Source organism: Melopsittacus undulatus, chromosome 4 (assembly GCF_012275295.1).
Source record: "Melopsittacus undulatus isolate bMelUnd1 chromosome 4, bMelUnd1.mat.Z, whole genome shotgun sequence".
Taxonomy (NCBI): domain Eukaryota; kingdom Metazoa; phylum Chordata; class Aves; order Psittaciformes; family Psittaculidae; genus Melopsittacus; species Melopsittacus undulatus.
Genome location: NC_047530.1, coordinates 91,323,716 through 91,346,890, shown reverse-complemented (window position 1 = coordinate 91,346,890; position 23,175 = coordinate 91,323,716). Strand labels below are relative to the sequence as shown.

Below are 23,175 nucleotides of genomic sequence, written 5' to 3'. Positions count from 1 at the left end.
GGGGTCGTATTGATTGGTGACGTTGGGTTTGCAAACCTCAGAGAGGAGAGAAGGAGGGAAGGGACCGAGGTGCGAGAGGGGAGAAGGCGAGACAGGCAGCCAGGAAAAGCGCTCCGCCGCTCGGAAGAGCTCCCTCCCTCCTCCCATCCCTCCCTCCATCCCTCTATGCCGGCTCCGCTCATTCCTCCTCTGCTGCCTGACGCTGTCCCTCGCAGTTGCTCCCCGGTTATGCTCCTCTCCGAACCCTCCCGGCTGAGGCAGCCAAGGCAACCGGAGGGAAAATGTGGTGTCGGCTCACAGTGCAATCCTTCCCCGCCCCCTCCACCTTAGAGATCCTCTTTTTAAGTTAAAATTCTCCCTTTCCGCCCTTCCTTTAATCTCCCTTTCTGATCCTCCACCATGCTTAAAAGACCCCTCAGTTTCCCCACAAGCTCCATCCCCCAGCCTCTCCCCTTGCGTCTTCTTCCTCAGATGCGCTAAACTCCGAGGCCATTAACTGCTGATGTTAAAGAGGAATGACCCTTCCTGCCACTCTTTCTAATTAGAAGCCGAACTTGGGCTTTCCCGGCTCCCAGACAGGGAAGGGAAGGAATGAGCCCCTTTATGCAGAGGGGACATGCGGAGAGAGAACTGAAATCGCCAGTTTTCCAGCTTACTTCAGAAAGAGGGGAGGAGGGAGAAAGTTTCCCCACCAACTTAGGACGTGTTCCTCCTGAAGCCTCTCATAGAGGCCAACACCCACCCCTCACCCCCCCCGGCCTCAAGTAGTGCCTCCCAAGCCGGCCTCCCCCGCCCGGCCGAGCAAGCCCCGGCCCTCACCTGCGGCTCTCGCTCCGGGCGAAGGGGCCGCGCGGGATCTTTTGTTGGTGTTTCCAGCCTTTGTTTAGCGGTGGAAACGAGCCTGCCTTCCCGACCCGGCTCCCCGGGCATCCCCCCGGCCCGAAGAACCGGCCGTGGCGGGGGGAAGAGGGGCAGAGGCTGGGCTCTCACCGGGCCTTGGGGACCGCTGTCAGAAACGCGACCGGGGCAACTTCTTCTGGGAAGGTGGATTCGTGTATGGAAATTGTCCGGGTTCAGCTTGGCTGGGATGGAAAATAAGACGGGAAAGGAAGAGGGAAAGGGAGAAAGTTGGAGAGAGGGAAAGGAAAGGAAAGGAAAGGAAAGGAAAGGAAAGGAAAGGAAAGGAAAGGAAAGGAAAGGAAAGGAAAGGAAAGGAAAGGAAAGGAAGGAAAAAGGAAAGGAAAGGAAAGGAAAGGAAAGGAAAGGAAAGGAAAGGAAAGGAAAGGAAGGAAAAAGGAAAGAGGGAGGGAGGGAAGGAGGGAAGGAAGGAAGGAAGGAAGGAAGGAAGGAAGGAAGGAAGGAAGGAAGGAAGGAAGGAAGGAAGGAAGGAAGAAGTGGAAGGGGAGGAGACGAAAGAGAGAAAGCAAGAGAAAAAGAGCGAAAGAAGAATAAGTGAGACTCGAGGCGTATCTATCACTTTCTAATGCTTTTGAGAAGTCTCTCCCAACTTCCCTCTCCGGCCGTGCGAAGGGAAAGGAGCGCAGGGGCCGCCCTTCTCCCTGCAGGTCCCTTTGTGCGATAGGTTTTGGAGATGCGAATCCCAGGCAGTCATTACCGCACTTTGCCCCTCTGACTGCTGGAATTACCCTTTCAGGGGACTGTAATGGGCAAGCCATAGGGTTTTTTCGCTGATCCGCAGCAGTTTTCGCTCCCTTCCCGTTTTTATGGGTATATTATAGTTAGGGGTTATATAAATGTTTTTGCGTGTGATAACTGTAAATCCTAACATTTGCAAATCGCCCGGAGGCAAACTAACCTTGGACGGGCAGAGAGAGGGAGGGAGGGAGTGAGGGTCTCCCACTACTGCTGATTAAAAGGAGACTTTAATAAGCGTCTAATTCACTCATCGGGAGTTTTATGGAGAAATTAGAATAGGACAAAAAAAGAAAAAGACATCTTCAGTGTAGGGGGAGGAGGCAGCAGAAGGTGGGGGGGGGCTCTATCCCAGCGGCAGCCCAGGGCAAAAGGCAGAGGCAGCTGGGCCTCGCCAGTGCCACAGCCTCGCAGCACGGGAGGGGCAGGAGGGTTCACATCTGGGCCAGCTCCTCTGCTCCCAAGGAGCAGCAGTATGGTCCCCCTTGCCCTCACCACCCCCCATCCCCGGCTCCATCGCTCCGGGGCAAAGCAATGGGCAGACAGCGGCGCGGAGGGGCCCAGCGACCGGGGGACATACAAAAGGACAGAGACGTGGAGAGGGTTTTGCGGCGAGTGGGCGATGCCGGGTCGCTGGGAGCCAGGCCCGGGTCTCCGCTTGCAGCGAAGGTTCCCCGGCCCGGGGACAGGGGCTGAACCGCGGCCCTGCCTGGCACCGGTAGCCCCGTGTCAGCTGCCCCTTGGCTTGCCCGGGCAGGAAGGGAGCTCGGGCGGCCTGCACCAGGCTGTCCCCGTCCCCATGTGCCTGTGGCCCGGGAGGCCTGGAGACTCGGCCCAGCGCTCTAAGAGGCAGCTTTGTTGCAGAAGTGTCTCTTCACATTGTTGGCTTTTCCCCGCTCTTTCTTTCTTCCTTTTTTTTTCCCTCCTTTTTTTTCCCCCCTTCCCCTCAATGAGGCTGCAAAAGGTCTCCGGCTTGTCTCGTTTTTGTGGCAAACGCTCTCTTGTAAAGAGGAGAGGTTAAAGTGTCGGTGACTGAATAAAGAGCAGCACACGTGGGCTATTACCATTCAGGGCAAACAAATGCGGAGAAGGGAAAAGCCAGCAGCAGGCAGGGCAGGGGGAGAGCGGCCCCCCCGGCGCACACGGCCCCCGCCCCGCTGGCAGGGCCCGTCCGTCGGCCTCCTCACGGCCCCGGCGTCCCCCAGACATGCAACCCACCCATGGCTCACAAAAGAGCGAGAGAAAGAGAGAGGGGGAGACATGAGGGGGTCTTAGATGGGAAAAAAAAGAAAGTAGCTTTAGGGGGAATGTGCTGTGGAGTGTGAAATTGCAGCCCGTGGTGCTCCATATTGTACCAGAAGCTCTCCAAAAACTCATCCTCCAACGTGACCAGAGGTGCTTAGAGGGGGAGAGAAAGGGGGAGAGGGGCTCGGAGACACAGGGGGAGGGGAAGGATGGGGGTCTTCTATTCTTTTTGCACTCTCTTTCTTATTAATTGTTCGTTTAAAACCTAACTTTGTGTTTATTTGTTAAACTCGGCCACCAAGAGCAATCCCTGGTCTCCTGGGCAGAGCGGCTGGGGGAGTAGCGAGTGGCGGAAGGGCCCTGTCTGCTTCCCCTCTCCGTGCCCGGCCCAAGAAGCTTTGACCCCGCTTCCTCATCTTCACGCTGCTGTCCCGCACCTCGGCCCTGCCCCACAACCCTCTGCTCTCTGGGATGATCAGACCTCGAAATCGCTACAGTCAAGGAGTGATCCTGGTTTGGACACCCCTTTCCCCTGGATTCTCCCTAGGGAGAGGCAGTGGGATGTACAGGGCAGAAATCGCCCTGTACTCAGACAAAGCACCCCAAAAGTTACCCGGGAAGGTTTTATCAAAGAGTGCCTTTCCTCACAGACCCCTCTCACACACACGCTGACTCCTTCCCTTAAATGCTCACATCCCTGGGCTTGGTTTGGGGGGATTTTGTTTGTTTGTTTATTTATCTTTTTATAACCAGTGATTTCGTCCCCGACTTTCCCAGGCGAGGTTAAATTAGTTGTCGCAGATCAGCAAAATACATATAGAAGGTCAGTGCAGATTTATCCTATAAATATGGTGCTGGGGAGTATTACGATCTAAATCCCCTCCAAACTACCAGCATTTAGGCTGCGAGCGCTCACCCGCTTGGCAAGGGGAAAAAGAGTGGCGGTGTGAGAGGAGGTAGCGGCACCTCAATGTGTTGTTATACAAATACAAAACACAAATATAACCACAAAACTTCTGGCCCCGTAGCAAGCTGCAGTTCGCCTTTAACTGGTTCCCAGTGCCACCAGAGACAGACAACCCATGGGAAACTGGGAGCCAACGTGAATGCATGTCCTAGCTCTGTAGCCAAGGACGATCTCAGACAGCACAGTCCCGGGGCTCCCTCCCCGGCGGGCAGCAGAGGTGAGGAGGCGGCTGCCGCCAGCAGTGGTTCTTTGACCAGCGCCCCGGAGCCCAGCGAGGTGCGGGAGAACCAAACCCACCTCGGGGACCTCGCGGTTATGTGTACTGGGGCCGAGGGTGGGAAATAGGATCAATGGAGAAGATTTCGGCTTGATCAGCTGGAGAAAGCCGCCTAATGAAGCAGATCGAGAGATGGCTATCGCCGCAACTCCCCCGAAAGTTTATTTTTCTTGAAATTTCCGCAGAGAGCGGCCGCCTCTTTTGAAGTGTAAATGTTTCCAGCTTGAGGAGGGGAGGCTGGGATAGCGAAGAAGGGGCAGATCCTCAGATCCTCTTTGAGAAAGAGTATAAGAAATAAAAGGAGAGAGGAAAAAAAAGAAGAAAAGGAAAGCAAAACGAAAAAGAGTGCAAAAAGAAGGAAAGAAAAAGAAAAGAAAAGAAAAGAAAAGAAAAGAAAAGAAAAGAAAAGAAAAGAAAAGAAAAGAAAAGAAAAGAAAAGAAAAGAAAAGAAAAGAAAAGAAAAGAAAAGAAAAGAAAAGAAAAGAAAAGAAAAGAAAAGAAAAGAAAAGAAAAAAGAAAAGAAAAGGAGACAGAAAGAGCCGTTTAAAGTGGGCCAGGGAAAAAAGCACCCAGGGCTGGTGAAGTGGGGCAGGTTGGGGAGCTGCGTGTGGAGCCGTGGCAGCGGGAGGAGGTCTCGGCCCGTGGTCTCGGCCTTGCCTGGTCGGGCCGGGCACACGGGCCAGCCTGGGGCCGCGGGGCAAGGCCTGTGTTTGTAATCGAGGCAAACAGAAATTGTTCTGTGGATTTAAATGTTGACAAAGCAATTCTTCCAGGAAGTATGGTGTGGGAAGGGGCACCAGGTGATACTGTGGTATGTGTGGTGGGGGAAGGGGATGGCGAGCGGGGAGCTCTTTCCTTCCTTTTCCTTCTTTTTCCTTCTTTTTCCTTTTTTTCCCTTTCATTTAATTTTCCTGTCCTTTCCTTTTCCTTCCCTTCCCTTTGCCCCCTCCCTTTCTTTCTCAAGAAAATGGTCTTGTTCTGCCAGGCTCGGGACTTCCCCATTTTCACGGGTGCCCTCCGCGCTGTGGGACTCAAGCTTTGCCTTGTAGAGCGCTCCCGTTGTGTATTTCTCGAGTCTGCCATTCCTGCTTTCCTCTTAACTGAGATGGGGAAAGTGCAACAGGGAGTGAGGAAACTACGGCAATACAGATTCTGGGGAGGGGATTTGTGGTCTGCCGGCTCCCCCCGCCATGCTGTTATCTCCTTGCCGTACAATCAACAGTTATAAAGGCCCAGAGCATCTCTGCGGATGACAAAATGAACTCCCGAGTGTTTCTGAGGGCCCAGGGCGGGAGGAAGCGAGGAAGTTGCCTCGAAGCAGGGGCGGTTGGGGGAGGCAGGTACGGCGCGGGGAGATACATTTTCCACTGGGCACTGCTGGGGCTGTCGCCCTCTCAGCCTGGACTCTGCCGTCGCTGTTCGACTCAGCCCGATCCAGAAGGCGCGGGGCGATCGGGGCTGCCTGGGGTGGGAGGCGGGGAAGCGCTGCAGGGCGAGGAGCGACCGAGCCCGGTCTGCGGAGGGCAGTTGTGAAGGGCGGTTTCCAGGCACGGGGGGTACCGGAGCTGCCGCCGTGCCAGCGGCCAAGGGAGCGGTTCCGCTGCCGGACCTAGCGGCCGCCGGGCCCCGCCGGCAGGTGCGTGCGCGGGGCTGGGGCTCGCGTGGGCCCAGCCTCCGCCGAGCGCCCGCCGCCGCCAAGCCGACCGGAGGGCGCCATCTAGGGGCCGCGATGGGGAGCACCGCCACCGCCCCGCACCTGCGCCCGGCCGCCCCTCCGCCCCTGCTCGGGGCCTGCGCCGGGCTGGCGGGGAACGGGCGGGGGACGGCTGATAAGAGAGCGGGCGGGCGGGCTGGGTGCGGACACCGGTGGGCGAGCTGCCGACGGCGATGATGGGGCACCCGGCCCTGCGGCGGGGCTGCCCGCGGCCGCTCGCAAACTTGGCGTCCAGCGGGAGTTCCGAGGAAGGCGGGGAGTGGAGAAGCGAGGAGAGGCGAGGTGGCTTCTCCAGCTGGGGGGCAGCGAACGCGGCTCCTGGCAGCGGCGGAGAAGCCCTACTCCCGTGGAAAAGTCACCCTGCGTGGAGAGCTGTCAGGGGCTGCGCTTGCATTTCGGCTGTGCCCTGGGAGCTGAGCGCTGCCCCTCGTGACATGTAACCCTCGGCGGCGTCAAAACCAAAAAGGATTCTTTTTTGTTCTTCCAAATCATCCTTTTTGCACACAAGGGAAAGAGAGAGGAGGGAGGGGGGAGAGAATAGATAAAACATCAGCTGAAGTGCCAGAATGATTTATGAGACAGTGGAAAATATTTCATAAAGATGTCTCGGAGATTCTTCACTTAAACCAGTTAGAAAACAAAGGGGCTGGTGACAGATAGGCAGAGGGATGGGGAAGGAGGAAAAGAGGAGAAGAGGAAAGTATATTCCAGGTGGTGGTAAACTCTCAGTCTGAAAACCAAATCTAAGCTCAGGACAATTTCTATACCCCGTGTCTTTACCCCCGGTTATCACCCTCTGAAGGAGCTGCTCCCACACTCTCTGTTACTCTGCCACATCTATTTTAGCTGTAGACGTATTTGTGAAATAGTTTTAAAATCCCGATCTAGCACTAAAAGTAAAAAAAGGGCAGCAGAGATATGGAGAGAGGGAGGTTGGATTCGATGTTACTTCCCCAACTGCATGCGAGGGGAAACTTTGACATGACTGAAGTGGGCCCAAGCTACCGGGTCAGAGACAGGCGAAAAGCTCTCTCACTCTCTCTTTCGTTCCTTTTCCCTCTCTCGGTCTCTCCGGCGTCCATTTATTTTCCTTTTTCTTGTATGTCTTTCCCTCTCGAGTTCTCCCTACTCTCCCTCTCCCCGTTTTCTCTCTCCCCCCTCACTCCCTTTCTCTCCCACCCGGCTCCCACCCCAGCCGCACACCACGAAGCCCTAGTATGTATCGCTCCCGTTTCATCCCGAGTAAGGTCTCCGTAGAAAAGAGCGGGGCGTGAAAAGGGACACGAAACTGCCGAGCCGCGTGTGTGTGCGTGTACGTGCGTGTGCGGGTGTTAAACACGGGAGTTAAAGGTCTAGAGCCACAAGGGACACAAAGCGGGGCTCGGGTCCTCTCTCGCGGGCCGAGCAGACACGCGTGGCCCGTGGAGCTCGGGGCGCGGTGCCGGGGTTCCCCCGCCGCCAGGTCCGAAGGCGACGCCCCCCCGCGCCGAGCGCCGCCGGCCCGGCCCTCCTCTCCCCTCTCTTCTCTTTTCCCCTCTCCTCTCTCCTATCCCCTCTCCTCTCCTCTCCTGGCCGCGCTCGGCTCGGCGCGCTGGCGAATCAGAGAGTGTCGGAATCTATTGCCTTTGTCTGACAAGTCATCCATCTCCGGGGAGGCGGGCGGGGGGCTGAGGGCGCTGCGGCTTTTAGAGAGACACACACCGGGAGCGGAGGCTCCAGTCTCCGGCCCCGGCTCTTCGCAAGCACTTCCCACCTCGGGCGAAAGTCCGCCGGGCGCCGGATTCTCCGCCCGGCCGAGAGGAGGGGGCTCGCCGCCGCTCGCAGCTTTCCCGGGGATTGCTACTCCGCTTTGAACTTAAATGAACTAGCCCCGGACCGCGGGAGGAGGAGGGAGAGCCGCGTCCTCCTGCGCCTTCTGCCGCCCGGCCGCCGGCCGGCCCTTGCCCCGGCACCCCCTCCCCGCCGCCGGGGATGCTCCGGGCCCCCCCAGCCATGACACCCACCTGCCCCCCGGCGCCGCCAGCCCCCTGCTCCCACGGACTCTGCTGACTCCGCCGCCCCGGCCCCAAAGCACCCCGGAAAGTACTTCTCGCCCCACTCCGCCGGGCAGGGGGGCCAGCGCTCCCCACCGCTCCCATCCTCTCCTCTCCTTGTGTGTTTTTGTTGGTTTTTTTTTGTTTGTTTGTTTGGTTTTTTTGTTATTTTTTTTCTCCCCTAAGTATTGAAGTTGAGTTTTAGAGGCGACACGGCGGCTTCAGCCGATTTCTTCCCCTTCCTTTGCCTCCCCATGGATATGCACTGCAAGGCAGACCCCTTCTCAGCAATGCACCGTGAGTACTGGAGCCCGGCTCCTTCCGCTGCTTTCCTTTTCTCATGCCTCCATTACTCCTTCCCCAACCATTCTTCTTCACCTAATCCTCCTCCAGGTCCGTCCCTTCACCGCCAACCTCCCCTCCCCTGGCCGAACCCGGGCTTAGAGAGAAGGCAGGACGGGCATTCGCCAGCCAAGCGATGGTGCTGGTCAGCCCGGGCCGGGAGCAGCGCTCCGTGCCGCGCCGTGCAGGGGCAGGGGCCGTGTCCGGGACACCCATCCCGGGCCAGAGGGCTACCTGCGGCTCTCCCCGTGCTGCGGGTGTGCGTAAGAAACACCCCCCTCTCCCCGAAACAGACCTCTCCTCCGCAGCGGCACTTTCCCCATCGCCCCTCAGCCAACACGAGTTTATTCAGACTCTTGTCAGCCCCCGGGCCGGACCCTGTCGCTGTCCCTGCCCCAGCGGGCCAGGGCTTCCCGCAGCCCTGCGCGGCCCTGGACCCCCGGTTACTCCGCGATCCGATGCTGTTCACTTTGATTTTGGGATGCAGTGACAGAGAGGGGAGATGTCAGGTTCAAATTAATGGCGCGTTGGTCGGTGGCGGTTCCGTGCTTTGGTCTGGTTTGGTGAAAGGCTTGACTGCGGGAAAAACAGGATAATTGTATGGCTGGGAGATCTGGAGGCTTCGGAGGCTCCCAAGAAGTCATCGTCCCTCCTGGTTTATTTACCACATCCCCGGTGTGCATTTTAAACGCATTCCTGTCAGAGAGGGAAGTGCATTCGTGATATATTTTCACTTTAAAGAACCTTTCTCTAAAAGGGGGACAGAGGAAAGCAAAAAGATTCCTTTGCCAGGGACTGTAACAAGGATTTTCAGGGATTTTAATTTCACCGCAAGGAGGGAAAATATTTCCGAGATTTAAATTAAAGAAAAAAAAATACAAATAGAAAACCGAGATTGAGAGAGAGCTTCTCGAGTCAGGAAATGAATAATTAAGAGCAATTTGTAACTTTTGACATCGAAACTTTTGAGGACACGCCCTGCCCGCTGCAGCAAACCCAACCGAAAAATGGAAATGCTGGAAGTTTAAAAAATCCCGATTTTTGCCGTGAGAAGGAAGGCGCAGAAACACAAACCCATCCTCAGATCCCCAGACGAGGATGTAGGCAACTGTCTTCCTGTTTCCAAATGAATGATTTCCAGGATACAATGCTTAAAACGTAGCGTTTAATTTTCTATGACCTTTACCAGAAAACAGCTTCGTGCATTAGACATGATTTTTAGTTTCCAGCGGTGCGACCCGCTTCCAGCCGCGATGGCAGTAATTCTGCCTCCGGTACGATCGGAACATGCAGCCGAAAGAGGCTTCTCACTGCCGCTGCTTTCAAAATAAAACTCCGGTGAGATTCGTGAACAATTTTGGGTTCCGATTTAAAAAATTAATAACAAAATCAATGTTTGATTTGTTCCATGAAGTGTATTTGGAGAGCGACAGACCGAGATATTAGTGAGCAATTAAAATACATGCAGGCGCGGGCTCCTCACACACAGAACACCATCTGTACGGGAGAGGGTGTGTGTGTGCACAGACATCGGCACTCACAGGCATATAAATACACACAAATATCTCTCTGCTCCGATAGAAATAACCTTAGAAAACCACGGGACAGAGCAAAACAAACTCGTGTGAAAAATATCCGGGCTGCGAGAATGTGAATTATTCATTTTTAATCTTTTTTGCATCTGTTGCCTTTTAATACTTTGTAATGCGAGTTATAAAAGGTGCCTTGAATTATTTATCATGGAGTTGCCGAAGAAATTGCTGTCCTGTAACTTTAGAGGCAACATGTACAGAAGGGGTTCTGAGCAAATGAAGAAAACACACGGCAACATACACCTGCGGGTTTCAGGAGGATAAATATCTCCCCTCCCCACTGAATCCCTAAATGTGTTTTAAGAAAGACTAACAAAAGAGTGCAGCGAATAAGCCCTGCTTCTGGGGAAAGGACGGGGAACACAGCCGGCGCCCGGCAGAGGCAGCTGGGAGGGTGTATGTGGAGGTGTTACTGCAGGGGTGGGGGAGATGGAAAAAACTCTATTTGTGAGAAAAGGACTTGGATCGATCGCAGGGCAATGAGAGTTTCCACTAAGTTCAGAGCCAATAAGTCAGTGTCAGAAGCAGGGGAGAAAAAAAAAAAAAAAAAAAGAAAAAAAAAAAAAGAAAAAAACCTGAGCGAAAATACAAACAGATCATTTTTCAGCAAACTGCAAAATGAACAAAGATCTCGTAGCGAGGAAGATGCAGAAGGTTAGGTTTGTGTGAAAGGAAAGCTTTAATACAGTGTGCGCTCCACAGCTATATCAGCTGGCTCTTCGGAGATAGAGACGCGCAGGTAGCAGTGCCAGCGAAGCTGCACCGCCTGCGAGCGAGCATCCATCCATCCATTCATACATCCCTCCCGCCCGGGCAGGGCGAGCGGCTGCCGTCCCTACCGCTGACCGCCCCGGTGGTGGTCCCGGCGAGCCCCCTCAGGAGGTATTTCCCTTTATTCCCTCGCTCCGTTCCCTTGCCCGCGCTGAGCAGGTGCACACTTATTTTTTTCCCCCAAGTCATTTCTCGAAATGGAGAAAGACAGATCGGAAAAAAAAGCGATCATAGCAGTTCTAGATGAAAGAAAGCGGGGTTTTGCCTGGAAAGGGGGAACAGAGGAAAATGGAGCACTTTTTAAATTCTCTATGAATTAGGTTTGTGTGACAGAAAAAAAAAAAGAAATAAAGAAAAAGAAAAAAAAGAAAAGAAAAAAGACAGACCCGCACTAGTCTGTTAGAATTATAATTTATTTTTACTGGAGGATTTTTCCTTTCAAGCTCGCAAGCTGAGTGAGCAGAGTGAGGGTCTGTAAACGAACACCGGCCGCGGGACACAAAATATTTTCTCTCTCCCTCCCACTCCCTACATTTCTTTCCCTTTCTCTTTCTCTCTCTGAATCCCTTCAACTCGCATCCCAAAATAACGGGAGAGGACGCGGTGCATGGGGGACATGCCGCGGGGTGAGGGAGGGCGGGGTTCGCCAGTAACTCTAATTGACAACGTGATAGAAAATCGTGAAAGAAAATGAAAGGAGAGAGGAAAAGCCCGGGAGCAGAGAGCAGGGGCTGCGGCGGGGGCCGCCTGCGCCACCGAGCAGCCGAGCTCGGGAGTTGGGGCGCGCACCTCTCCCCAGCCCTTGGGAGAGGAGCCGCCGGGGCGCTCACCCCCCTCTCCCGCCGCTCCGGGCCAAGCAACCGCCGCTCCGGCGGGGGCCGCGAGAGGGACACGGGCTCTCCCGCCCAGGGAGGGAGGGAGGCGGCGTTCGGCGGACAGTCCCTGGCTCGTGAAATCCACCCTGCCTTCTCTTTCCTTCCCGTCTTTCCTCCTTTCTTTCCCTTGCTCTCTTGCTCATTCTCCTTTCTTCTTTTTTCTTTGCCTTCTCTCTTTGTATTTCCTTCTTTCTATGTCTTTCATTCTCTCTTTCTTGTTCTCGTTATCTTTTTTTTTTCTCATTCTCTGTTTCTTATTCTCCCTGGTTTTTCCTCTTCTCTCTTTCTTCCTATTGCTCTTCTTCTCTCTCTCCCCCATGTCCTGTTCCCCCCTTCGACCCCCTGCCATTATCCCCATCCATCTGTAGTGACTGGAGATTTTGCAGTTATGAGTGGTGAAGAGCCCAGGACTAACTGTGTGTTTCTGGTGTGCGTGGGTTGTTGTGTTTTTTTTATTTCTCTTTCCCCAGCAGGGCACGGGGGTGTGAACCAGCTCGGGGGGGTGTTTGTGAACGGCAGGCCCCTACCTGACGTGGTGAGACAAAGGATAGTGGAGCTGGCTCACCAGGGGGTGCGACCCTGTGACATTTCCAGGCAGCTGCGGGTCAGCCACGGTTGTGTCAGCAAGATCCTGGGCAGGTAAGGATAGAGTCAGCTCCTTCTCCTCCCCTGGGACGGCAACGGTGCGTCCCTTCCCCGCTCCGCTGTGACCTCCCTCCCCTTCCCGAGCAGCCCCAGCACCTCCGCTCCGCGGGAGCCCGGGGCTGAGCAGGGCCCCCGCCTCCAGCCGCCAAAGACGGGCTCCCCCCTTCCCGTTTGTGTTTGGAAACTCTTGGGAAGACTGACAATTTGCGAGGGGTGGGCGGGAGGCGGAAAAGAGAAAGGACGAGGGTGGAGTGGGGGGGGGAAGAGAGAGAAAAAAAACGAAAGAGGGAAAAAAAAAAAGCCACAACAACAACAAAATCCCCAACTCGCAACAAGCCGCGAGCGGCCTTAGCAAACACACGGGTAAATAAACACACAACGGGGCAAATAAATAAATAAACACCCGCGGTAACCGATCGGCGCCAAATGTGGTGTGAAATATCCGCAGAGCAGGCTGAGGGGGCCTGGCGGCCCGGGCCCTCCGGCTGGGCTGCAGAGCGGTGTCAGCAGGCGGCAGAGCCCCGGCCGCTGCGTGTGCCTGCCAAGGACTGGCCAGAGCCGGGGGCAGAACTGATGGATATGGAGAGATGGGCTGCAGCTGCCCGCTACGGGCACCCTCTGCCGAGGGTCACGGGGAGGGCTGGGGATGGATAAACCGTGTCCCCGACTCACAGCCCTGCCAGCGCCCCGAGACGGGAAAGCTTGGCAGGGGAGGAGGTGTGAGCCCGGCACTGCTTGCGCTCCCTCCTCGGCCTCCCGGCTCGTTCCCGCGGCCAGTGCGCCTCGCCTCCGGCCAGCCGCATCAGAGAGAGGGTTTCTGTTTTGTTTCCCGATGCCCGGGCCTGAAACGAGTGTGTGCGTGTAAGGCAGGAGAAGGGAGAGGCAGCAAACAGCCCAGTGCCCCTCGCTTCTCACACATAGGGGAAAAAAAGAGGGAGAAAAAAGGTGGGGGGGGGGGGGAGGGAAGGAGAGCGGTAGCGGTCCTTGCAGAGAAGGGACCTCCCCAGCTTCAGCCCAGGAGGCCGGGCACCCCGCTGAGCTGTGCCATGCGTCCCCCGAGCCGCCGCGGCCCGACACCGCGCTCCGGCGGGCCGAAGCCAAGGTGCGGAGCGGAACCGGGGGCTGCGGGGCGCTCCTTGGGGCGGCCAGGCACCGGGTGCTCGGGGGCGGCGGGGCTGTTCCGAGCACGGCAGGTCACTGACCGTCCTTTGTGCAGGTATTACGAGACGGGGAGCATCAAGCCTGGCGTGATCGGAGGGTCCAAACCCAAAGTAGCGACCCCCAAAGTAGTGGATAAAATCGCCGAGTACAAGAGACAAAACCCAACAATGTTCGCCTGGGAGATCCGGGACAGGTTACTGGCCGAGGGCATCTGCGACAACGACACGGTCCCCAGTGTCTCCTCCATAAACAGGTAAGGGCAATCCCGCAGCCCTGCTCGCGGCCCAATCGCCTCTTTACGGCCCCATAAACCCCCTGTCAACAGCGCAGAGAGCCCGAACCTTTCTCGGTCAGGTTAGATCCAGACTGCTCCAGCCCTCGGCCCCCAGCGGGAGCGCTGGACATGGCCCGCCAGCCCCCGCCCCCGGCCCACCGGCTGCTGCCTGGCCCCGCCAGGAGTCCCGATCCCAGGCCTGGGCGGCTGAGAAGCAGTTCTGCCCAGGGACTCGCTGCTCCTGCCGCAGGGCTGCGGATTGCGGCTCCCGCCCGGGCCGGGGCGGGCAGCAGTGCTGCGGGAGCAGTAATTTCCCCGCCGAACAACCGGCGGTGCCGCAAGGCCAAGGGGCATTTCGGGGTGACGGGTGATGGAGCCAGGTTTCCCCCTGTCCCTTTTAACACCCCTCTCGAGCGGTCAGTGACCGCCAACCTTGCCGTGGTATCAGGGCTCTGAACGAGCAGCTGCCCTTACCCGCTGCCAAGCCGTGCCTACAGCCCCGAGCCGCTGAGCGCTGGAAGGGGAAGGCTTTCCTTGCACCCTCTCCCCCGTTTCACACCCCATCTCTATCCCGAGGGAATGGCTCGGCAGGCACGGCGGCCCCTTCCCCCGGCGGGGAGCGCTGCTCCCTGCGGTGCTGCGGCTCCGGCCGATCCCGGTCCTCGCAGCGCGCTGGGAAGCAGCAGAATCGATTCAGCACTGGCGAACAATTTCCCCCCATCTCCTTCCCCAGATGCTAGGGTGCGACTTTTGCTGGTGGAGGGAGTGAGTTTTGGCCTCAGGTTTGAGGTGACAAAAATAACCATATGACAGGGGGGGAAAAAAACGGTCGATGCCAGAGAGAAAGGCCGGTGATAGCTGTAATCAGGTACTAACACATGGCAGGGCTGTCCACATGCCTGCACATGCAAACACGGCATACATCGGATCTTCACATTCTGACAACACACAGCACTCTTGTACAAACAGTAAAAGTAATCACGCTGGTTTAGTGTAATGTAATGTACAGATACCTCGGCTATGCCCTCAGAAATACAACCTCCAGAAACAGAGTAACACAAGAGTATTTGCAAAAGGTACATATGTAGGCACGGAATACTTCACCAACAGAGCACGAGCACACAAAAATTTGTGTGCAATCCCAAATATAAAGTGCTTCCCACTCAAATTAATGTATATAGGGTGTAGGTAAATATGTGTGCATGCTCTTGTAGTGTCCGTATAGACAGAACTGCACAAGTCAGTATATTGGCCCTTTTGATATATAACAAGTTTAGCCAGATCTTTTTTTTTTTTAAACCTGGTGTCTTTATAGCAAGGGAAGCAAAAAATAAATAGTCAGGAAAACACAGCGGTATTTTTTGTCTTGCACTTTTCATGGCAGATTTATCAAAATGTGTCTAATAACTCAGACTGTGTATTTCTAAATCTGGCATCCTATATAAATGGGTTTTAATATTTTGCAAATGATATGGAATTATCCCAAATCATCTTGAAAACAGCAGGTAGAATTAGCTAGTGGAATGTACCTTGGCTAAGAAAGATTCCCTCAGACATACTGTCTCTGTAATATACTGCTAGGCTACCCTAGGAAATTATCCCTGTGTGTGCCATCTGTATTAAAATGGTTATTAAGTTATGAACAGGGTAACATAATACTGATCGGCTAATTATACACCCTCCTAAAAAACCTCCAGGTCTCTGTTACTCTCTCAGTTAGGTATTGAAATAATAACAGTTTGACATTCAGACACCTTACAAAGGCAGCTGTGGAAGGACAGCCAGCTATCCCTGAGAGGAATTCAGCTGGTGGTACAGAAGTCCAGAGGAATGGCTCTGGGCTCTTCAGAGGAAGAGCATATTACAGACCCGATGCATGTGCCTACTTCAGCTAGCTCAGGGGATGTCATCAGCCAAATGCTGCTGAAGTCCCAGCCTCATGCCCAGGTTGAGATGTCCCAGGCAGAAGGCTGAGCGCAGGTTTTGCTTCCATCATTGCTACCAGTTTGTGGCAGGGCTTTGGGGTTCTGTACCTCAGTTTCCCCACCCTGTAACTGAAAACTGATCCTTCTCAGAAGCAGGTGGGAACAGATGTCAGACTGTGCTTATGAAATGCTTTGAGAAGGACAAGAACTTCGTAGCTACTAAGTGTTATTACATTGAAAGAGGCTCAGCGGTGACCCCCCATGTTTGATTAATACTGCGATGGAATTTGAGTGTGTGGTCACCAAGACACAAGAACATTTTGACTTCCTATGAGTAAGTCTCCAATTCTTTTAAAAATTCAGGCCCCAGCTTTGTATGGAGCTCCTCAAAACTCACATCTGTGAGAAAGTGAGCCCATCATATCACAGGTCGTAACATTTGCAAGTCTGTGCTAGGCAAGAACAGGACAGTGAACCAGGAAAAAAATCAGTGGAATAGGAAATAGCAAGCATATAAGGGCCCAATCCTGGTGCCGTGGAGAGTAGCATGAGCTTCATCACTCCGGAGACTTTTGTGACTCCAGCTCACAAAACCCACAAAACACAAAGAGGGTCTAAGTTCACAATTTAAATATGCATTTTTTTCCTCTCCCATTGTCAAAATAGACATATAGAATTCGGTCAACCTCTTGTAACAGCACATCCCTTACCAGTAGTACGATAACAAATTGGAGTTAATCTAACACTCCAAGTCCCTGAGCGGTTTTGGACAGATGACAATTTAAAATCCCAACCTTCTAGAAATATCTGTCATCTTAGTTTTTGCAAAATATGGAGTTCCCAAAGCAAAATCTGCATTGGCCCAGTGTCCAGAACTATTACTGCCCATCCACAAGCAGTTTAACTTCTTGAAACCTTAAATGAGTCATTTATGGAAATACAAGTTACCTATGTCCTTAGACAGACAGTGAATATTGTGCTTCAAAATGGATATCCCTTGTACACACTAACAAAATACTTTTGGTTATTCTAAGATTCTCTGAAAGTGGATTAATGACATTTTATTTTCTTTCTGGAGATTCATCTAACATTACTAAAGGCTTTAGGGAAAGTGCTTGCGAAACAGCACAATTTCAATTCCACTTTTAGAGTCTCCCTAAAACATTTAAAAAATCTATTTTCTATTAATTATTTTTGTAAAATATAAATTCTGTGTGCCTGTGTTGCACTGATATGCCAGTATTGCACTGAGAACATCAGGAAGCATTTGGGAAGGCATGTAATTCAGTATTGAGATTTATCAAACACTTGGTCATACCAAACTCAGGCAGATAAAGGCTAGATGCAAACTCTAGTGAAAACCATGACTTAACTACCCTGTCAAGAGCCAGGAAAAAAATGTAAGTCTTCTGCTATGCAGTAATTTTCCTTTAATTATGGCAAAAAAGTCTAGAGAGTATACTACTTAATAAGCAAAGCGCACCAGAACTGACAGGATCAAGAGGGAAGAGTTATCTCTGCACTGCGAGCTTTCCTGTTCCCACTTCATACATTTGATACAATACAGTATAAGCCTGTTGTGTGTGTGTAGGTACACACACATATACACACATACATGCACTATATAAACACACATATACATAGTGCATGAAACTGAGAAGCATACAAATGACAAGCTCTTAATTCCTTGGTAAGCAATTCATGCTTACTTTAAATCACTTGAGCACCTTTCTTCTTGAGCACCCTGTCAAACTTTTCCATTTGTCATATGAATGTAAATGAGTTATCTTTGGTCACTTTGGGTTAGAATATTTCAACTGGACTTAGGCACTGCTGTGAGCCTTGCGGTGGTCTCCTAAGTATGAACTCAGAGGCAGATGTCAGTGAGAATTTTCCCTTTGTTTTGCAGCACTTACAGTTAGTCTAAGAACACAGGTTTCCTGAGATAATAATCACCCCACAAAAATCTTTTGAATTAGGTGGGGTACTTTAGTGGGAACGGAACGGAACACATCACGACATGCACTCATGGTTATGCAGCAAGTGATGCAATTGTAGTTTAAGCATTATTTCCTGCTACTCTTCAATTAATGAATTCTTTACAGGCCCAGAAGGCCAAACTCCCCCCACTCCCCCTCCACCCCTATCTCAGCTCTGCTGTGGCTGGGTTCTGTCCTTGGGAGCCCTGGTTAGTCCTTATCCAAGGAATGCCAAAGCCAAAGTATTACGGAAGCCAGTCACCTGAACTGATACAATTCGGACCCTGAGTTCCTGAGAGTAACCCTAATTAATACCCCCAGCAGAGAATAGAGTTTAGTGGATATATGAACTCAGTCAAGCTGTTAGGTGTTTTTCGGTCTTCACTTAGATATTGGATATACATTAAATTTCCAGTGTTAAGTGCTTGGTTTGGGGAGATGTTTCCTGTTTCATTATATAACAATCGGCTAATGATTCCTAGTTAAAGTCTCCGATAATGATGTGCTTTTTAAAAACACATGTGGGAAGACACACACACACCGATTCAGGTTGTAATAATCGATGAAATATACTTGTACATTGAAGTGCTATTGCTCATGTGGCCAATTCAGTGGCTGTGGGCAGGCCTGTAGCTTAGGGCAAAGAATGGCATATTAGGAGACCAGATTTCTCTTACCACTTTCTGGTTGATCTTGGGCTGATCACACGGACTCCTTATGAGGCTGCTTTGCCAGCTGTAAAATAAAAATAACCGCATTTAGCTACCTTTGTAAAACTCAGTGTGACTTTTCACTAAAAATGCCCATGGAGTTCAACATGTAATGAGAAAAGGTTCAAAACTGGACCCAAGGTTGTTCTACATCAGCTGAGGCTCTAGCCCATGCAAGAATTGAACAGAACCTCAATTCAGGTAAACGTAACATCTCAAGACAATCAATTGAGTCTGGCAAAAAGCAGGTGATTTAGGGCAGGGGCTGTGTCACATGCGGAAGAAATCAATGTTATGCAAACAGCTTTCTGAGTCACTCTTGCTAGCCTCCCTTGAGAATTTTCCCAAAGGACATCCTGGCCAAAGTCACTTATGAATCTCACCCTGTCTTTCCCACAGAAAAAAATGGAATTCTTGGGGGACAGGTAACGAGTCTAGGGAGAAGCTGGAAGAGTACAGAGTATCTAATAGCACCTCATTCATAGGGACCAAAACCAGTGACAGCTGCATGGTCCACAGTCAACACAGGGTGAATCACACAGTTTTAAATGGCAAGTGTGTGTGTGTGTGTGTGTACGTGTCACACAAACCTACCACCACCATCAGTATTTAGTAGCTACGAGTCAGTTTTCTCAGTAGAGAGGCCAGGGATTAGACTGGCCATCCATTAGACTGGATTAGTCTCTGACTGACCATGTGTTTGCTGTTGTAAGGCAGGGGTGAAGAAAACTTGTGTGACACTACCCAATAGCGTTCACCAGGCCTCATAATGTGGCGCTTCCCAGCACACACAGAAGAAACTCAGGATGCTATCAGGAATCCTCTCCCATAGTTGATGCTGAATTTAAGGTTCCCATGCGGTTTTCTGCATCAGGGCACACTCTCAAGGTAGAACACCTCTACTGCCAGTTGCTCTCAGCTGAGCAAAGAAAGCAATCGGGTCACACAGGGCTTCATTACAGGGAATATGCTCCTTTAAATTCAGATTCTTTTCCATCAGACACAAACCTGGCATTATCTTCTTTTTATCATTGCAAATAAAGGACAGGCTCATAAAGCAGAGGTTACAGACAATGTTACTGCAGCTGAAAGAGTAAATGAATGCTCACAGCATTTCTCTTTGTCTTATTCCTCGTATCTGGCCACTGGAAGGTTGTATGGTGGGAACTACAATAAGCTAGCCACATTTTTTCTGGTTTTCATATTGCAGAGATATTAGCTCAACAGAGGTAGTTAGCAAGTAAAATTGGTTGTGCCTGGGAAGTTTTGAGCTCTCTGTTCTGTGAACCTTGAAGTTCAGAACCACATCGGTACCTTTATCAACTGAAAATCCCAGCCCTTCTTTTTTGCATAGATGTACAGAAAGCTTGATTTTTGTTGGAAGTTAAACGTTTTCAAGCTTTTGCATCTAGTGAATGATTGCTTCATTCTGCCACAGAGGTAGCTGCATTTCAGTGCTGGGTGAGTGAGTCTTATGGAGCTAAACCTCATTTACCAGAATCACTATTATGTAAAAAAACTCATTTGACTTTGGGAGAAAAGAGGAGAAAATATAAGTGGCTTGGCCAAGCAATGATGAAGTGGTGAGAACAATACAGTGATCTGAAGGACACAGTTCCTCCAACAGGAAAGGAATTATTAGTGTTTAAACAAAGCAGCATTGCCAGGAGTGAAGGGAGGGAAATAAGAAAGGAAACATTTAAATGGTAGCAGAAGGTATCCCCTGATAGGGAGGTCCATTAAGTTGTGGAACTGCATCCCATAGGAATTCCTGATTTCTTGGAATATATATGGCATATATAGATGGCATTAATAACAAGCAAACATACAATAAGAAATAATCTTGTGTTGGCTAAAGAGATAGATAATGCTCTAGCAGACCAGCTGGACCATTTATGATATGATGACATGATGCATACAAAACAAAGTCATGTTTTCAGCTGTACATCAAATATCCTAGAAAACCTGCTTTTGATCCTAAAGCCCATTCAAACAAAAGATTTCCATATTACTTGAATAAAAAGATACGACTTCTAAACAGCTGGACAAGGCTGAGCTTTGCTTATATTCCATGGTCTTCAAATTCAGGCATGTTGAAATTCAAATGGAGTTTAGGCTCTCTACTTACAGTTGGCAAAATATTCAGGGATCCCACTTTTGGGGAGCGTCTCTATAAATGCAAAGGTAGAGGCTTCCAAAAGTGTTTGTCACTGGTCTGACATCCGCACAGCTAACTAGGGCTTTAGGAAATCCCATCTGTGTGTAAATGGCTCAGATGATGAATACTACTCATGAAAGCATCAGAGAGGTTTGAGTTTTTCTCCCAAACAATTATTTTTTTAAACAGAGAGCTAAGAGGAATGATGATTTTTCCATTGTAATCCCAATTAATCTATTCGACCCCATACATGCATGGCCATATTTACCACTCCCAACTGTTTAAAAATGCCAAGGCAGTGCCTAAATCATGCAATTGGCATAAAAATCACTAGTAGTTGTAATACAATGTGGGTTTGTTTATATTTGTTTTCTCTTTTCTACCGTAAATTTTAAAAGGGATTTGGACATCTGACTCCTATTAAACAACTTTAAAAACACCTTAACAATGCAGCCCTTTGAGTCTCCAGAGAGCTGACAGGCCCCTTTTCAAGCCCCTCCAAGAACTGGAAACATACTTTATTAAATGAGAACTGAAGTTCTCATGCTATCACTCGACTAGAGGAGCTGGCAAACTCACAACAAATACCGTTAGGCTTGTGATGAAATACTAGACAGTAGGATATTCAGCACTAGCCTCCAATTTTCTCTAGTGCCAGTAACAGAGAGCTGATTTTGTAGTACTTATATGGCTATCTACTCAGCTGAAAATCACAAATCTAATCACTCCATTTCCAAACTCCTCAGAGTGCACTTACAAATATTCATTTCCAATCAATTTGCACCTGCTAATATTTCTCAACACTCACATGTGATGACAGAGTCAAAGCAACGCCAGTGCTTACTATTTCTATTGCAATAGCATAAAGAAGCTCTGTGCATAGATCACAGCCCATTGTCCAAAACAGGCACAGCGTACATAGGAATTCCTTTTGAGAGGATCTTTTAGGAAATCTCTATATACACACATCTTTCTTTACACCATTGCTTTAGCTTCTACTAGGCTCATAATTCAGACAGTCCTCAAGGTTTCAGGGATCCTGAAACAAACATCTTTGTCGGAGGAAATGAGACATCTGGCCAGGGCTCACCCACCAAGCCCAAGTCTAGGTAAAAGCCACAGCAAAACCGGAGAGCCCTCTTGTTTGGGCTCATATCTGACAAGACGGAGGCTGAACACTAGCCAGACTGTGAGAGCCTCCCCCCTCTTCCCCGATAAGTAGGCATATAAATAAATAAATAAACGGCATCCTAACTGCACTGAGAACTCAATAAAACAATCACATCAAATATGAGGAGGTATAAATCTCATGTCTGCACAGGTAACCCACTCAATTGCTTTTATTATGGCTCAGCCTGACTCCATTTATTACCATCTGTGGCCTGGGTGAAGGATGTTTGCATGGAGGGTGGTCTCCTGGTGAAATCCTATCCCTGGAGCAGTGACAATCAACCCATATAGAGGTGGATTTTGGTGGGGAGACCAAAGGCAGATCCATCTGTCTGCATGAAAACCAATCAATAACCCTGTAACTAGACCCCTTGTCACTGGGAAATGGACAACACAACAGTTCAATCCTGGAGCCATAGGAGAGGAATAGCTGTGGTAGAGGTGTGAAGAATGACAGGATGTACACATGAAGTGTTTGAGACATATGGACAGAATATGTCTGTCCATATAGACATTGAGAGGAAGTGATGGAATAGGAGGAGCATAGAAGGTACATTTATATATATAGAGAGAGCAAATCTGAAAAGTTTGTGTTCAGAGGAGGGTATGGGGAAGGTAAAAGCAGAGTTATACTGCATTTTTTTATAGGACATTTACAGGAGGACTGTGAGCACAATGCAGATAAACACCTTTGGGGAACCGCGCCTGATGGTTGGAGATTACACATGAGTGGATCAGTATATGGCAGGGAATGTGTCTCTGTGCAGGTACATAGACGGTGACACAAAATGCTGGTAGGCTAAAGGAAGCATACGTGGGAGTTTGATGTGGTTGGGGAAGGATATTCCTTTGTCCTCTGTCTGGCTGGGGATTTATGTGTGTACTAGTTTTGACAGAGAGGAGGAAGAGTGATGTGCCAAAAGCCTGAGTTAACGGACTGTGAGTTCACAGATAGGCTTCCCAGAGAATGCTATGTATGAAACATTTACCCAAACCTCACTGTTAAATCAGGAAGGGAGATTCTGGTGGCTTGTCTCTGCCTGTATGAAAAATAGAAATAGGACATTTCTTGCTGCTGTCATCCCTTAGCTCTGCAGTTCCTGTAGCTTTTCTAAAATCTGCACAGTGTACTGTTCCCCAGGCTTCTAGCAACTCCCCCAGCACAAGCACACATGCATACATACAGAGAAATGCCTGACTTTGCATCTATTAATTGTTCCTGCCTGGGGCCAATTTAGTTTTTATTCTTTTGGCTCCATTTTGAACAGTTCCTCCTCCTTCCAAGATAAGCACCCTTCCCTCTCTGCAGGGTCCAAGGCACAGGGTTAAACATCTATCTCTGGTTGGGAGGCAAATTGCATCAGGAATTGCTATCAGCTCTGCTCAAAATGCCCATCACTGTAGTTCAGTTGAGAGGGTGGTATCCATGTTTTGCAAGACAGATTAATGTCTGTTCATTAGTATAAAAGGAAAACCAGAGACTGTGATGAGATGACAAAATCACAAAAGAAATCCTCACATACCTGTCAGATAGGATGCCCTGCACCACCTCTAGTTTCTGGGTAGTTTGGAGGGTTCTGGTAACAACCCAGTCCCTCTTTGGTCATGGAGGGTTAATATCCCAGCCCTTCAATTCCCGGACCTAGTCCTCATTTTCTTCAAGCTGAGCTGAAATATGCCCATT

At 50.7% G+C, this 23,175-nt stretch overlaps 1 protein-coding gene across 8 annotated transcripts in view; it reads left to right on the top strand.

Moving 5' to 3' along the window:
• The first annotated feature begins 8,013 nt into the window (after positions 1-8,013).
• Positions 8,014-23,175, top strand: part of PAX2 (paired box 2) — an 84,211-nt gene continuing 69,049 nt past the window's right edge. For 3 of the 8 annotated variants that reach the window (XM_005153879.1, XM_005153883.1, XM_005153880.1), the window contains exons 1-3: positions 8,144-8,186; positions 11,940-12,108; positions 13,331-13,528. In XM_005153879.1, the coding sequence (XP_005153936.1) occupies positions 8,144-8,186; positions 11,940-12,108; positions 13,331-13,528 (410 nt within the window). Of the gene's footprint in view, positions 8,187-11,939; positions 12,109-13,330; positions 13,529-23,175 lie in introns of all 8 variants that reach the window. The other 5 variants (XM_005153881.2, XM_005153882.2, XM_013130224.1 and 2 more) reach the window with 3 other exon arrangements.